The sequence below is a fragment of the Lactuca serriola genome, chromosome 4 (assembly GCF_051521515.1).
Source record: "Lactuca serriola cultivar US96UC23 chromosome 4, Lser_US96UC23_V15, whole genome shotgun sequence".
Taxonomy (NCBI): Eukaryota; Viridiplantae; Streptophyta; class Magnoliopsida; order Asterales; family Asteraceae; genus Lactuca; species Lactuca serriola.
In genome coordinates, this window is record NC_136411.1 from 54,332,778 (window position 1) to 54,349,681 (window position 16,904).

At 31.9% G+C, this 16,904-nt stretch overlaps 2 protein-coding genes across 3 annotated transcripts; one reads left to right on the forward strand and one right to left on the reverse strand.

The window, feature by feature from the left end:
* The first annotated feature begins 42 nt into the window (after positions 1–42).
* LOC145101589 (U11/U12 small nuclear ribonucleoprotein) lies at positions 43–2,506 on the forward strand. Of its 2 annotated transcripts, none has more exons than XM_079038816.1 (9): positions 43–201; positions 572–746; positions 831–1,186; positions 1,303–1,386; positions 1,469–1,534; positions 1,634–1,706; positions 1,773–2,107; positions 2,184–2,224; positions 2,338–2,506. In XM_079038816.1, the coding sequence occupies exons 2-9, from the start codon at positions 692–694 to the stop codon at positions 2,411–2,413; spliced, it is 1,086 nt and encodes a 361-aa protein (XP_078894942.1). In that variant the 5' UTR covers positions 43–201; positions 572–691; the 3' UTR covers positions 2,414–2,506. The 2 variants fall into 2 exon arrangements, with proteins under 2 accessions (XP_078894942.1, XP_078894941.1); XM_079038815.1 differs by having other exon boundaries at positions 847–1,186.
* Positions 2,507–5,762: 3,256 nt separating this feature from the next.
* Positions 5,763–6,748, reverse strand: LOC145101590 (RING/U-box superfamily protein). Its single transcript, XM_079038817.1, has one exon. The coding sequence runs from the start codon at positions 6,544–6,546 to the stop codon at positions 5,962–5,964; it is 585 nt and encodes a 194-aa protein (XP_078894943.1). The 5' UTR covers positions 6,547–6,748; the 3' UTR covers positions 5,763–5,961.
* Between the last annotated feature and the right edge of the window lie 10,156 nt (positions 6,749–16,904).

The window sequence follows — 16,904 nt, forward strand, 5'->3', positions numbered from 1 at the left end:
GCGAGGTTTTAAGGACTTCATCAATGGCTTGATGAACAGTGCTTTACTCCATCTGCTACCTTACGTCTTCTTCTTCTCTTCACCCTCTGCCTCTGCCTTTTCTCCATACAAACAAAAAGCGCGTCCTTGCTCACTACCACCGAAGTCTGATCCGGTGTCCGATTTACGGTTTTGGTTTACGACTGTGGCCTATTTCTACAGGTACAAATAAATATCTCCTTCTTTCTCTTCGTTGTTTCTGTAAATCCTTGGTGTTGTGGGGGATTTGAGTTTGCGATTTATGGTGAAGTGCCGATTTCTGATTTAGGGTTTTTGTTTCTTCGTTGTTTGTGTAAACTGTAAAGAGCTAGGGTTTGGGTTTGCAATTTTTAAACACAGTTTTTCAAATGTGGAACGTATGCCAATACCTATAGTCTATAGATAGATACATACATTTGGGTTTGTGATTTTTAGATTAACTCGAAACTTATGTATTATCACAAAACCATGACTTTTACCACTTTTGTATGCGTTTTAGGGTATCAAGACCTCTGACTTCAAAATGTTCCATGATTTTGTAATTTTTATGCAGTATCTGTTTGTATGAATATGATGATGCGTCCGATGAATCCACCTCCATTTCATCCGGTTGCACCTGCACCATGGGTCCCACCAATGCCACCATTGACAAGTGGCTTTTGGAACCCAACAAATGTGCAAAGCTCCCTCAAGGAATTACAAAACACTCTTCATCTTGCAGAAGCAATGTGAGTATAACTTATAAGATAATCATTTAGTTTTGATTCGTGATTCCAATAATTATTCTCTGATTCCAACTTCAAGTTATTTAGTTAAGAGTTGTTACAGGGAAAAGGAATTGGAGATGCTTATGGCAATGAAAGACGGAAACTTAGAAGAAACAGAGAATACTGATTCAAATGAAACTATAATTGGAAGATTCCAGAAGTTTCTTGAGAACAACATGATGACATTGGATACTCAAGAGAAAATCTCATTAGAAGCAGCAAATGGATTGATATCAAAACTGAACATTGATCTTAAACCATTTAAGATCATCACTGATGATAAAACACCATGGGAGGAGAAATCTGCAGCTGTGAAATTAGCAAATAAACTCCATAAGCATAAAAGAAACAAACTTTGGAGGAAAAGAAAGAGACAACAAATAGGTGAAATGCTTACAAAGGTCAATAATACATCCACCTGCAATTTTAATTTCATTTTCTTTTATATTTTTTTTTAATCATAGTATGAACTTTTTCAGTATGTTTGAGTTTACCTAATTTTTTCATGTTTTACAAGGAACATGAGCAATTTGAGAAAGCTGATCAAGAAGCTGATGAATGGAGGGCTAAGGAAATTGCAAAAGAAATCGCAAAGCAAAGGGTAATATTGGAATTTGAGACTAATCTTTAACTTAAGACCCAAGTTTTTGCACATAATTTAATTAGTTCAAGTTTGTTCACAGGTGGAGAAGATGAAAGAAATTGCAAAACAAAAAGCTAAAGAGGAGCGAATAAGATTAGAATCAGAGGTGATAAACGGATAATAATCTAAATCTTCAACTTTTTATAAAATCATTTTATCATAATCTTAAAAATTCAGATTCTCATTTTTTTTTTTTAAATTTCAGCTAGAATTAGTGTTGATTGTGGAGAAATTACAAGAATTACGCTCGATCAGGATCCAGAAATTAACAAAGCAAGGTTTGTATTTGTAATAAACATAAAGTTTGTTATTATTTCAGTGTATAATTATTAATTCTTTTTCAGGGCATTTTCTCCCAGAGGAGGATGACAAATTTCTTGAAAGAATTCGTGTTGCAGTTGAGGAAGAGGAGAGGCAAGCAATGGCTGCAGCTGATACAAATACTGCTAAAGATGCAATTACAAATTTTTTAAATTCAGAAGATGATCAAAGTTTTGTTAAAAATGGAGATAAAGTAATTGAAGAAAAAATAAATGAGATTGAAGTAAAAGAAGGAACAAATGCAGTTGTTGATGTAAATAATCATGGTAACGGATATTATGATTATTCAGCAAGTTTACCACTTGAATTTTATCATTATTATCATGGAAGTAGCACTGATATGGGGACGCTAATCGAGGTGAGTTTTGTAAATTTATGATTTGTAATAATTACTACTTGGATTTATATAATTATTTATTTAATTTTACTTACAGGTGAGACGAACATGGGATGCATATATACGACATGGAGGAAGGTGAGTTTAAAAAAAAATCATAGAGTTGTAATAAAGTTGTAGATGTGTTTATTTTATTAAATATTAATTTGGTTTGATTTTTATTTTTATTTTATTTTATTTTTTTGTTGCAGTCGAATACCAGGTCATTGGGTTGAACCTCCCCCACCAGCTGATGAAGTATGGGCATCATACCTTGTGAAACATTGATGCTAATTTTTTTTATTTTTTGGGTAAAATATTTAAAAATTAATTTTACTAATGATATCTTGATTTTGGTCATATAAGATTTTTTTTACTTTATTATCTTTTTAAAGCTATATTTTAATGTTTAACTGATTCATATGCAACTAGGAAAATATATTTCTTTTACCTCTGTGTTATTGAGGAATGAGGATGATGTTTTTGACCAATGTACAATGTTTATGAAAAATAATTTTTGAAATTATAGTAATTTTGCTAATAAATCAAAGTAATTTTGGAAAATATAGTAATTCAAGTGGTAAACTGGCTAATAAATAAAAGTTTTTGACCAATGATTAAATGTTGAGTACTTCTTAGTAGAATAAAATAGAAAAACTTAACGACAACTAATATCGTGTAATAAATAGCGAAGTAATGTTTTTCAAGAAATAAATCTTTGAATTATTTTTTTGGACCAAGTATTTATTTTTTTAATTGTTTTTGCCACGACTCAACAACCAAGTATGACGTACTCGGTACTTCTTATTCAGTCATTTTGTATGATTTTCTTTTACCATTATTTTGTTGTTGAGTATGATTACATGAAGTGTTTGGCTGGACGAAGTGAAAGTTTTACATTATATTGGAGTTTAATGAAAAAACGGAGGTAAACAAGAATACATATTTTGTTTTATATTAATAACAATCATGTGATGTAAATATAATAAATAAATACATAGTAGAACATACAAAGACCGGGCTGAACCAGGCTTTTTTCATACCAAGAAAAGACCGGTCCAGATAACCCTGAAGCCTACATTGACCAAACTTTTTTATAAACTTCTAAATTTGTTTTCGGTCGTGGGAGTACCATTTCTTTTTTACTTCTACTTTAACCCTTTTTTAACTTTAACCTCTTACATTCATTGTTTTGAAAACCGTACCAGATCGGCTAGTTCGACCCGTTAAACTGGTCATGTTATCGGTTTTTTGAAAAACAAAAACTTTTTGTATGATAATTCGTGAAAACCGGTCGGTATTTACGAAAACCGGTTCTACCGATACTGGTTCAACCACTAAAAAATGGTTTTAGAATATATATATATATATATATATATATATATATATATATATATATATATATATATATATATATATATATATATATATATTTCCAATTCCTTTTCTAATTCTTTTTAATTAAACTTAATCTAATTTCATTGGAAGTTTTTATACGAACCAAAACCATATTTCTTGCCTCCAGTCTATTTTCAACTTAATTTTGGAGGCGTTTTGTATTTTTTTTTTATAATTTTAAAACTGTTATGATGTAATAATGATGTCATCAAGATTTTTAGACCGGTTCAAACGGTTGAACCATCAAATCGATAAGACAACCGGTCCGGTTTTCAAAACCTTTGCTTATGTTTCATTTTGAACCATTTGAGTTCGTGTGAATGTCAAAGTTATATAATTTCGATGAATGTCTTCATTGTTGATAATAAAATTGTAAATTGATCCAATTAAATTATAATTTGAATAGTTAACATCGGGTTTTAATTTAGTTTGTACTACATATTCATGTTTTGAATACCGAAAACAAACACTATTCATTGGCTCGGATCACATCGAAACTATCTATTCAAACGAATGCCAAGCCTTAGCCCTAATGTTTTAATGACAATGAAAAAAAAATCTTAAAAAAACTTCATAAATTATACTTTTTTTGAATGGCTAATACACACCCTCTAATTCTACTCTTAATCTACTTATTTTATCAACGATCAGATTGGAACCCTCAACTTTTAACGGAGTGACACGTTTTCAAATATTTTGATATCGTTAGACCAAAGACTCTTTTATCATATTAATCTATTTTGTTATGATATTGGTTGTATTTACCTAATTTGTTATGATAATAACAATATTTAATTTTTTAAAATTTAATTGATATATAACTAAGGATCCTTGACTAGTTGTCAAGTAATCATCAACTAGGATGATAATCCATAATCGCTACTTAACCCACTTAATACCACTTTTACAACCTTCGTAAAAAAAGTAATTGGAAAAAAAAATCATTACGTGACAAAAGATTCAGAATAGTTTTGATTCCAATTTTAACCATTTCTATTTACAAATTGATTAATTAAAAAAGAAAATGTGACGAAGCAAACACCCCTACTAACATTTTTTTGTTAGTGTCGGTAGGTACAGCATTGGTGGTAAGCTAAAGGACACATCACAATTAGTTGATTCTTGATACAAGTACAAGTTGGCACATGATGTTTAATCAAAGCCACCTCTTCGTTGTTCCACCGAAGTGACTTTCACACTTGCATCATTAATTCTTCAATAAATATACAATTTAAAATATAGAGTAAATTACATGAATGGTCCCTATGATTTAGGATAGTTGTGATTTGGTCTCAAACCCTCTTTGATTCGCACCATCCAATCCATATAGTTTTGTTTTGTTTCAATTTTGGTGATCAATGTAAAATAACTACTTTGCATATTTTGATTCTTATGCATACATCATAATGTTTTTTGTTGCAAATTTCTAGTTATGTTTCGATTTCACGTTAGGGTTTGATTTTTGTTTCGTTTTGATTTAATTTCAAGTCTAATTTTAGTGACCGGAGGTGAATGGAGTGGGGTTACACCTAATCTTTAACATTGTGCGGAGGAACAGGTCGAGAAAGAGAGTGAATTTTAGTCATTTCAGGTTTGATAAGGACTAAAATCAAAACAAAATCAAACAATAGGGATTGTCTGAATTTTACAAACCACATGGATCATTTGTGTAACTTGCTCTAAAATATATGTCTATAATACACCAATTATCCATATGTTTTAGGGTCTACATGTTGGTCCATTGTCCCTTCATTATATAGTTTTCTGTTTTTCTATAACCAGACTATGAAGCAAATTTCCAAATGTAAATTAAAAAGTTTTCCTCCAAAACCGTTGGTTGGACCAAATGAAAGGTGACCCTGACCCTACACCATACACCATATGCATAAAGCACGAGTCAAGGACATGGGTCTTGACCACTTGGAAAAAGATGTCTTGCCTTTTTGGGATTTCGAACCATTCAACCTTCTCTTCATGTATTTAAGTTTGAAATTAACAAATTGCTTCACAAAAATGTAGATTAATAGTAATAATAATAATAATAATAATAATCATATACCAATGTTAATGATGCCCTAAGATACATAAACTGATAAAAGTTTCAGAGAGAAACAGATATGCAGTAATGGAGTTTGGTACCTTTGATGAGAAGTAGGAAGAATTTGATGTCAGATCTCAAGAATCAAGATCAAACAACTTGATCATAATCCTCAAACAATTCTTCTTCCAATCCCAATAATAAGAAAATATTCAGTATAATATTAAGATCCAAAACAATCTAGATTTACATAAGCTCAAATCAAGCTACAAATATAGGAAACCAATGAAATCAACTAATATAATTCATCACTTGAGGACAGATAAAAGAAACAGAAGACAAGATCTTCTTCTGGTTCTTGTTCCGGTTGGTGAGTGCTGTTACATTGACAAACTGACGATCACCTCCGGCGACGGCCGTCGGAGTAGTGTGAGAGAGGAACAACCTCCGCCAACGGAGTAGATAACGGCGTCGGAAGCGGCGAGCTCCGACAAACAGGACAACTCGCGTTCAGTTTCAACCAAGCGTCGACGCAAGTCAAGTGAAAACAGTGCTTACAATCAGGCAACATCCGCATCATCTCCGCCTCTCTATATTCGCACAAACAAATCGCGCAAAGAGTTTCAATCCCTTTCGGAATCCCTTTCGAGAACGGAAACTTAGGGTACGAGTTGATAACGGACTGATCCAGTCCAACAACAACGTTCAGATCTTCGTTGTTCTCTTCGTCGACGAAAATTATGCTGGGGACGAAGACGCCGTTATCGGAACCACCGCCGTTAGGGTTTCGAATTTGGTTGCGGTGTGTATGACGGTGGCGGAAGCAGATGTATGATGCTAGAAGAAGGGAGGAGAAGAGGACGAGGAATCCGAAAGCGATGGCGATTGCGTAACCGAGACCAAGGTTGGTTATGTAGTAATGAGTGACGCTCGAAAGTTGCTGCTGCTGCGGCGGCGGCGGTGGGTAAAGGATGGTGGTGGACATTGAGGAAAATGGTGGTGGTCCATTTGGAGGGAAAAGAATAGGGGAGAATATGAACGGGAAAGGGGTTTTAGAGGGTGGTGGTGATGGTGGTGGTGGTTGGGTTGCTGAGCTGCAGCATTAAATGACTGCGTAAGAAATTAGAGAAACTCCATTAATGGCGATTCAAACCATTAACAAACGAAACCAAAGGACCCCCAACCGAATTTTTAACAACTTATCCTTGCAAATTTTATAAAAGAAATGATTATTCACATTCACATTTTTATTATTATAAATTATCTATGTTTTTAAAAGTTTTCGAGTTTTCTATTTTTATTATAAAAAAATCAAATTGAAAGAATAAAATTTCATTAAAAGTGTTATTTTAGAACAAACAATTCATAATCTATTAAATATTTTATTTCAGTTTTAATCTTTTATGAAGTTGATTTATATGTAACTTTATAACTTCAAAATTTTTATGAAAATGTTTTTAATCTAATGGTATCAGGTGTATCTTTATTTAGTGAGGTTATGGTTCAATTCTTATCATTATAATATTATAGCATCAAACGAGACTTTTTGTTTAAAACAGGACAATTTTGTCAATCGTTACATTTTCAATATAGGTCATTGTCATCTCTCTATATAAAAAAAAAGTAAAATAATTTCCATCAATTATCATTATTAAATAAATGAGATTAAAAAAAATATCAAGAATTGTTCATTTAAATCAGATTGATTGTTTTTATTTCATCATATTACCCACAAATAGGGGTGTAAACGAGCCGAGCCGAGCCCGAGCCTAACCAAGCTCGAGCTCGGCTCGTTTAATTTGAAGAAGCTCGAGCTCGAGCTCGAGCTCGATTCGAGCCTTAATATGAAGCTCGAGCTCGGCTCGTGAACAATTTAGTGAGCTCGCGAGCCTAAACGAGCTTAAACGAGCCTATATATATATATATATATATATATATATATATATATATATATATATATATATATATATATATATATATAAACACACACTCTCTCTCTCTCACACACACACACACACACATATATATATATATATATATGTATATATATATATATATATATAGGATCGTTTAGGCTCATTTAGGCTCGTGAGCCCACTAGTTGAAGCTCGGCTCGAGCTCGTTTAATAAACGAGCCTCATATTTGGGCTCGAGCTCGGCTCGGGCTCGTTTAATTCGATCTCGAGTCGAGCTTTTAACGAGTCGATCCCGAGTAGCTCGCGAGTAGCTCGGCTCACTTACACCCCTACCCACAAAGTTTAGGTTGAAGTTTTGATCAATCAAATGGTTTTTAACTCAACGGTATTAGATATTGTTCTTATTTCTTAAGATCGTGGGTTTAAGTCTCATATGATATATAAATAGAATAAAAAATAATATAGAAGTGTGTTAGATTTATTGTTCCAAAAAAAATTATCATTAAATTATAAATTCATAATAAAATAGTTATTTATAGGATAGCATACTTGATGAATTAGATAATTTTGAAAGTTATTTTATATTTGTATTATTTTAAACATAAATTAATATAATTGATTATAATCATAAAGAATTATGGAAATTATGGACCAAGACTTATAAGTTATTAAAATTATATTAAATAAAACATATGAATTAGGGAAATTATTCTCAACTAGAAAATAACGGAGGAGGATCTAAAAATGTCAATTTGCCAAACTAAGTATGCCTGTCTTGGACTTAATCTAACAACCATTTTGCTACAGTATTTTAGAAGTAGGTTTTTTGTCACCAACTTAGAAGTTTGACTAAGTTTGTTAGATAACCTTTTAATGGTTTAATTTAAAAGCATTATATCAGTAAGTGACGAAACCAAAAATTTTGATACGAGATACAAACATTGTCAAGACTCAAAATAGTAAATGATGTAGTTTCTTAATATTTAAGTCGTAAATCAAAAATTATATATATAATTTAAACAAAAGTCACAACTAAATCCATCTAGTCACCATGTCTTGAAATCGATCAACAACATCGTCATCAAGAACTTATAAAAACACATCATTCTCAATAAAAAATACTAAACAATTGTTTAAAACTTACTCATCGATGCTGTTTCACAACTTATTCTTTTTACACTTGTTATAGCAACCGATATATATATATATATATATATATATATATATATATATATATATATATATATATATATATATAGTTAGATTCATGTGAGACGACCTAATTTTGTGAGACTGTGAGACGCAATCATAGTCATTCATTTGGTAGATAAAATAAAAAACATTTTTAAAATGCAAAATAATTGAAAATTTTTGATTTTTTTTTAAATATTATTTTCAGAATTTATATTTTCCAAAAAAAATAAAAAATATATAAAAAAAATAAAAATAAATAAAAAAATACATTTTTTTTACATATTCTAATAGAATAAATAGAATATTTTACATATCTGAGAAATCTAGTATAATATTCTAACATTCTAAAAATCACATTAGAATATTTACAGTGTAATATTTTATCACAAATATTTCACGTATTTTTTTAAAAAAAAGGTAATTTTTATTTTATTTTTTTAGGTAATGAAAGTTCCGAAAATAATAATTAAAAAAAGAATTTTTGGATTTTTCCTTTTATTTTGTATTTTAAATTTATTTTTAGATTTGGTCTCACGGTCTCACAAAATTAGTATAGTCTCAAATGAACCTGAACATATATATATATATATATATATATATATATATATATATACCTTAAAAAGCATTTACAAAATTTTGCTGAATTTTAAGAGGTACAAGCTTTTAAGCATCATATACAATAATTTTATGCAACGGAGAATAATAAATTTTATTCGGTCAAAGACAGATTTTGAATAGGTCTTCTAAGCTTATCTTCAAATTGAATGGGTTAAATATGAAAAAGTCAAATAAGATAATGATGATAAGATTTTGAATGGGTCAAAGTTTGACCAAGTGTTCCTCATATTCAATTGAATCGGTAAATACTAAATCTTATCCGGTAAACATTTATGAAAAAGTCAAATAAGATGATGATGATGATAAGATTTTGAATGGGTCAAAGTTTGACCAAGTGTTCCTCATATCCAATTGAATCGGTAAATACTAAATCTTATCCGGTCAACATTTATGAAAAAGTCAAATAAGATGATGATGATAAGATTTTGAATGGGTCAAAGTTTGACCAAGTGTTCCTCATATCCAATTGAATCGGTAAATACTAAATCTTATCCAGTCAACATTTATGAAAATGTCAAATAAGATGATGATGATAAGATTTTGAATGGGTCAAACTTTGACCAAGTGTTCCTCGTATCCAATTGGATCGCTAAATACTGAATCTGTCAAATAATAATGAAAAAGTCAAATAAGACGATGATAAGATTTTGAATGAGTCAAAGTTTGACCAAGTGTTCTTCATATCCATTTGAATCGGTCTAATACGATGTACACGTTATAAAAAATTTCATATAAACTGGAAGATACACATTGATCTAGCATTCGTCTATCATGAATGTCTTGCCATTAACCGCAAAACCTTGGTTCTCTCTCATGCTCGCTACCTCCTCCTTTGTTTTTCTTTCTATTAAAATCGAATAAGCCCAAAAATATCTTACGTTTAATTCTAGCCCAGGTATAAGAAATCTGTATCTGTTCGTCATTTTGTTTAACAAATTTTTTATGTCATTTTGTTGATTCGCACCCGTCGCTTTGTGCGGGTAAACGGCTAGTGTGTGTGTGTGTGTGTGTGTGTATATATATATATATATATATATATATATATAACAGTTTTTTTGGAGATGTTATAGTACCTCTACCGCCCCATCTAGCTCCGCCACTGCATTATCTAGTCATTAAAAGTGTTTCATTAATTTGAACTATTCACCTAAAACATGAATTTGAACCATACAAAGAGTTGAGAAATTACACTAATTATCCTTATCTCTCTAAACAACACTCTCCTTCAACTTGTTTTTTTTAAACCAGAAACATTGCCTCCATCATTAGCTGTTGCCATCATCACCTCCTCTATCAGTCGTGCCAACACTACCATTATGCCCGACCACAACCTCCACCATTAGCTGTTGTTAACGGTAAACAGAAAGCATGAAATATATTTATTGTCATTGATAGGGTTTTGAGATTTATCACCACCGACTAGGCCTGAACAGAAGAAAACATGAAATAGAGAGAGAATAAAGATCGAGGATATGTGTATGTAGTGTTGTTGGTCTAGGGTTTTGAGATCTATCGTCATAGCTTTTTTGTGAGATCTAGTTGTTGGCCACCACCTTCACCGTCATCATCGCCTTTTGTGTGTGTTACCGAATTTGTTCTAAAATCTATTGTTTTTTAGTAAGAGAGATTTTAATGTTTGAAGATCCATGGGTTTGATAAAAATGTGTTCTTAAATCTTGGTTTGATAGAATGTGTTCTTAAATCTTTATCAAACTCTTTGTTGAATTTCCTTTTTTATGTTTGAAGATCCATGGTGTTTGATGAAATGTGTTATGAAATCTTCCTTCCAACTCTTTTGTCGAATTTCTTTTTTTATTTTGAAAGATCCATTTGGAGTTTGAAGATCCATGGGTTTGATGGGCTAGCGGAAGTTGTACAAATGATGGTTGTGAACATTATTTGATGTTTGTGGATAAAAATCAAAGATGTGGGATGTAACATTAAGCCGAATTCTATAATATTAATGTAATATATAGCTTGTAGGAGATCTCAACATTTGCCGCAATATATAACTTCACATGGATCTCACCATTTACCCTCAGAATTCAAGGTTAAGTTCCTCTCAAGAAAGGTAATGATGCATAACATATTGAGGAGTTAGCCCATACCTTCATCGATACATGGAGAAGGATAAAAAAAATATGAAAATAGACCTAACTTTGACATAACTTTTGATCCCTTGTGAGTTGGGAGGTCCACCTTTAAAGAAAAGTTTTCAACCTGTTGGGGCTTCTAAGAAATAGTTTAATGCGGTTTGCCCAACCATTATCTCCAAATTTTGTTGTTTAAAGTTTAAACCCTTAATTTTCAAATTTTCTTGATTGCGACTGATTTCCATGTTTAGATTTATTTTATTTTAATAGCACACTAGTTGTGAGGCCCGTATATTATACGGATTGATTAAAACAAAATGTTAAATAGGAGGAGAAGTTTATTTAAATTTAAAATTTGAAATTATTGAAAATTATGAGAAAAAAAATGCAAAAAGTAAATAAATTAAAATTTTGTGTTTAGTTATCAGATCCATATACTAAACGGGTAAATTATAACAAAATGTTAAACACAAAAATGTAAACTATAAATTTATTTGAAATTGAAATTGATATTTAAAATTTAAAATTTGAAATTAATAGTCGGTAGGTTTAATTTATGGAAACTAAATTAATGATATATTGGAAATGAAAAATAAAGTAAATAACAAGTGAAAAATAAATATATCTCAAAATTATGACAAAATGACATTAGCCAATTGACATGTGACAAATTCATTCTTATTTATTAGAATAGATTGTGTGATTTCCTTAATTTCCAATTTTTCTAAGATGAGGGTATGTAACTTATTACCGGTAATGGAACAAAAAACTCACTTTGGGATTTTATTTTATTTTATTTTAATACGTATTTTATCTGTTCATTACTACCCTTTTGCATCACTAGTAAATCCCAAAACACTAAACATCTATAATCATCTTAATTTTATTTGTTTTTTATATAAACAGACTATTGCATACATTTTTTAAGAATCATACAAATTTTGTTTTATTAATTATTATAGAGATAAGGCATCAATTTCAATAGTTGTTACCAATCGACTTCTCTAACAATCATTCATTTATTGCGATGATATTGAGACAAGTAGTCGGATTTATGTTGATGTTTACCGTTTGTGGGTTTGTGTTATTGTTTTCATACTTTATAACTTTGTTTAGGTGCCCTTATCTTATCATGGAAAGATCCATCTTTGAAAAATCAGATACATTACGTTACAATCTTTATGAAATATTATGTAACAATATATATTTTTTTTGTCATAGATATATTCATCATATTTGAAGCATGGCATTGAGCCAACAAGAAATATAACTAAAAATATTTGGGTTATTCATTAAAAAAGAAAAAAACGCGAATAAAACAAAAAAAGTTTACTTCATTATTATATTTTACTATATTTAAAAAAAAATCAAATTTCCCTTTTTTACAAAATGACATCATCACTTTATGAAATGACTTCATCATTTTGCTAAATAAAAATGTCATTTTGCAAACAGAAAAAATAAATCCGCAAGCATATAATTTCATAAAATCAGTTTTCTGAAATAAATGATTATAAAAGAAATTATTTTGTACTCACCTCCGGTTTGATATTTTTGTGCTTAAAAAAAAACTATTTTTGGTTGTCTGCTTGTCTTTATGATCATTTGTCAAAGATTTGAAAAGACGTTCATAACAAAAAATGAAATATTTGTTTGTTTGTGATAATTGTCAATGGAACAATTAGTTTACATGTTATGGGCCACCTTCTGTTGATCATTTGATAAGGAATAAAATGACAGCTTATTCAGGGGAAACAGGGGGAAACAGAGAAAATGAAAATATTTTACTCTTTTTTATTAATATGAATAATGTATTTATTATTTTATTTTTGATTATCAATTCATTTAAAGTTTTAGCAATTATTTATACATTATTATTATCAATAAAAACAACATATAACTTAAAGCTAGTAAATAATGTTTTATTTTTATCTACAATAACATGGGGATGATGTAAGTGATAATACTATCATGTAACCTAAAATTCATAAAGTTTTTTAAGGGCTGATGTAAGTGATAATAGTATCATGTAGCCTAAAATTCATAAAGCTTTTTACACGTTTTAAATTATATATTATTAGTACCAGCTCTTAAATTTAAACTTATTGCTATTATTAGATAAAAATACATACATCATTATTATAAGTAGAAGATTAATATATTACTTGCATTGATAAATAGTAAAATATTTTGATATTTCTTGTAATTTTCTATTTATTAAAACCAAGTGTTAAAAAAGAGACAAATCTCGATTGTTCTATTAATACATAAATAGTAGGTTACTACCGCCGTTTCGCGAGAGTGACTAAACTTACGACGAAAGTGTAGGGAGCAAACTTACAAATATATAAAAGTCATATGGCGAAAGCGTGAACCAAAAAAGTTTAGGGACGAAACATGACAACATATTGCGGGGACGTTCGGTGGAGGCGTAATCTGCAAATTTTCTGTTAGACATGGATTATATTTGTAATTTTTTTTTAAACACTTTGACCATTTCTATAAAAAACGCATAAGGATGTAACGTCCCAAAAATATTAAGTAAAAATTTTATTTTTAATTAACCAAAACCAACATCCATTCATCTGAATCAAAAGATAATCAAAGTATTATAATGTATCCTCAAAACATCAATGACAAATCAGAAAGAAAATGTAAAATAAACTCTGGGGTATGCAATGTGATCAAGCTGAGCTTTTCTCTTTCGAACTGGAAGTACCTGCAACATTTAAACACAAATCCTAAGCATAAAGTTTAGTGAGTCCCCTAAAATACCATATACCATATAAGAACGGGCCCAACCTAACATTCATGCTTTCGGGCCCAACCCACACATTTGGGCTCAATCCATGCAATCAGGCCCAATCCATATAATCGAGTCCAACCCATATAATTGGGCCCAACCCGTGAAACATACATAAACATGCAAGAGTCACAAAGACACCTAACATCTTACACAATATAGTGAGAAGACTCACCTCATGAAGGCAGTGAGAATCCAATAACTCACATACATAGACGAGGAATGGATGCTAAACACTACCTAATCAATTATTCAAAATGAAACCTTAAATCACTTTCTAAACTAGCAATTTGACCCATAAGTGAACCTAGGTCAAAATCAACAGTCAACGCCCAAGTCAAATTTAATAATTAATCATCAACAAGCCTCCACATTGTGGTCGTGAAAAGAAAAAAACAAACAGGCTGATCCCGTTCGCCACGTCGTGGCAACCTAAAGGCCATGTCGTAGGGACTGAATTTGAACATCTTAACGTGTTAAGTTGTTTTCTCCCATTGCCAAGAGTTTCAAAGCTTAGATCTGATCCTTACCAAGGTCTTGATGGATATAGTTTCCAACTTTATCCATAATGCATTCCAAAAAGGCAAGATCTCTAGACCTAGGTCCTTTAAGACATCAAGAATCATGACTTATCCATTAAGCTCTTTGTAACATCCATAAAATTCATGAAAATTTAAAACTTTTTCAAGCATCCAAAAACTGTTATTTATTACAAAATGTTTTCAAAATAGTTTCACATCAGAGTATCCCAGAAATCAAAATCATAAAATGCGAGGAGGTGCATGATCAAGCCTTCGCCTTCCCGCGATCATCCGAAGTACCTGAAACAACATCCAAAATTGTAAGATCGAAGCTTAGTGAGTTCCCCAAAATACCAACACCATAAAAACCATCACCATGTCATGACAAAAAACATGCATATAGAGTATACAATTTGACTGGACCGCTCTCACCGGGCATTTAGTTTGTCTGGCCCACTCTCAGAACCTTCAACATGTCTGGTCCGCCCTACCGTGCCTTCAGCCTGTCTGGACCGTTTTTCGGGCCTTCAACCTGATTGGTATGCCCCATTGGGCATGCAGTCTATCCGGGCCGCCCTGGGTATAGTTGCCTACAGCACAAAGCAGGTCCGCCTCAACCCACCTCCAAACATACAATCAACACATAGATAACAAATGCTAGCATGTATAAACAGTCAAATCGATCTAACAGATCACTAATCATAGCATCATCCTATATACCAGGATACCGACCTAACAGGTCACTAAACATAGCATCATCCTATATACCAGGATACTGACCTAACAGGTCACTAAGCATATCATCATGCGATAACCAGGATAACAATCCAAAAGAAGGGCCGACATTGGTGCCTTCGACCCTGTTAATATAGTGAGAAGAACTCACCTCACAAGTAGTGCTGAATGATAATGCCAAACTACCAAACGCAACTCCAAAGTCAACAACCTATAATCATCATAGGACCACTTCTATCACACACACTCAAAATAGGAGGTTAGCTCTTGATAACATGCCCTAGCCAGCACGTAAGAACCGCCCCGGCCCCGAGGACTAGCATGCCCGTCAGAACAGACTCAACGGAGCTTAGCGCCCACCAGCGCCCTTAAGGGCAGGGTGCTCTATTAAAAGGTTGGCGCCCGCCAGAGGTGCTCCCGTGAAAGGATCGCGCCCGCCAAAGGCGCCCTCGGCTCCAAGACAAATGATACGGTCAGGTGACAAAATAGGCGATCAGGGCATTATCGCCAGAACCAATGGCAACGCTCTGACAGTTAAAGGAGCACGATCTGTGACATCCCCAATTTCTCGGCCAGAAAAGACCGATTTTTTTATGCTTGGTTTTTAAAATCAGAGTAATCTTTTAAAGAAAACAGTTGCGGAATTTGTTCCCAAAATATGATAAAGATTTATCAAAACATTTCTGTAAAGAAATGTATTTTTATTATATAACAAAATCTCGGGATGTCATGTTCCGATACAGACACATAAGCATAAACAGAACTTACATTATTTACACTAAAGATTTTACATCTCCTTTAATCTCTCCGTGAAATATATCTTCGTATCGATACCTGTGATACAAAGAAAATTGAGTGGGTCAGGCTTGGGAGCCTGGTGAGCATATAGGGTTTTCAACCCACAATAATATAGTTATTATATTCAACCATCAAACAATCAACTCAATTACCCATCCCTATCATCTTTCTTAGGATTTTACCCTAGGAATTCAACTACCCGTCCTTCCTTCATTCCTAAGGATTGACCCAAGGAATTAGCACAAAATCTATTGCTACATAAGGCGCATCTACAAACATCATCCTTTAAGCGCCTCTGCCAGGATTACGTCATACACTATGAGGCGCGACTGCCAGGTTTATGACATTCTCTTTTAGGCGCATCTGTCGACATTATCTTATAAGCGCATCTGCCAAGATCACGACATTCACTACTTGGTGCATCTACCGATATTATTCTCAAGCGCATCTGCTAGTTTTATGACATTCTTTAATTGGTGCATCTACCAATATCATTCTTAATCATCTTTCATACCTCATCATTTTATCACATACCAACTATCTCATCTACCCATGTTCTACCCAACATATTTGTAGATATAAAATACATATACAGTTTAACTCATTTAAAAACTATATAAAACATTCATTCCATACTCATCTCAAATAAAAAACAATATATAAAC

Coding starts and splice junctions, on each gene's coding strand:
- LOC145101589 (XM_079038815.1), top strand. CDS start 583: ATGAATATGATGATGCGTCCGATGAATCCACCTCCATTTCATCCGGTT. Junction 747..846: donor CTTCATCTTGCAGAAGCAAT/GTGAGTATAACT, acceptor GAGTTGTTACAG/GGAAAAGGAATTGGAGATGC. Junction 2,225..2,337: donor TATATACGACATGGAGGAAG/GTGAGTTTAAAA, acceptor TTTTTGTTGCAG/TCGAATACCAGGTCATTGGG.
- LOC145101590 (XM_079038817.1), bottom strand. CDS start 6,546: ATGTCCACCACCATCCTTTACCCACCGCCGCCGCCGCAGCAGCAGCAA.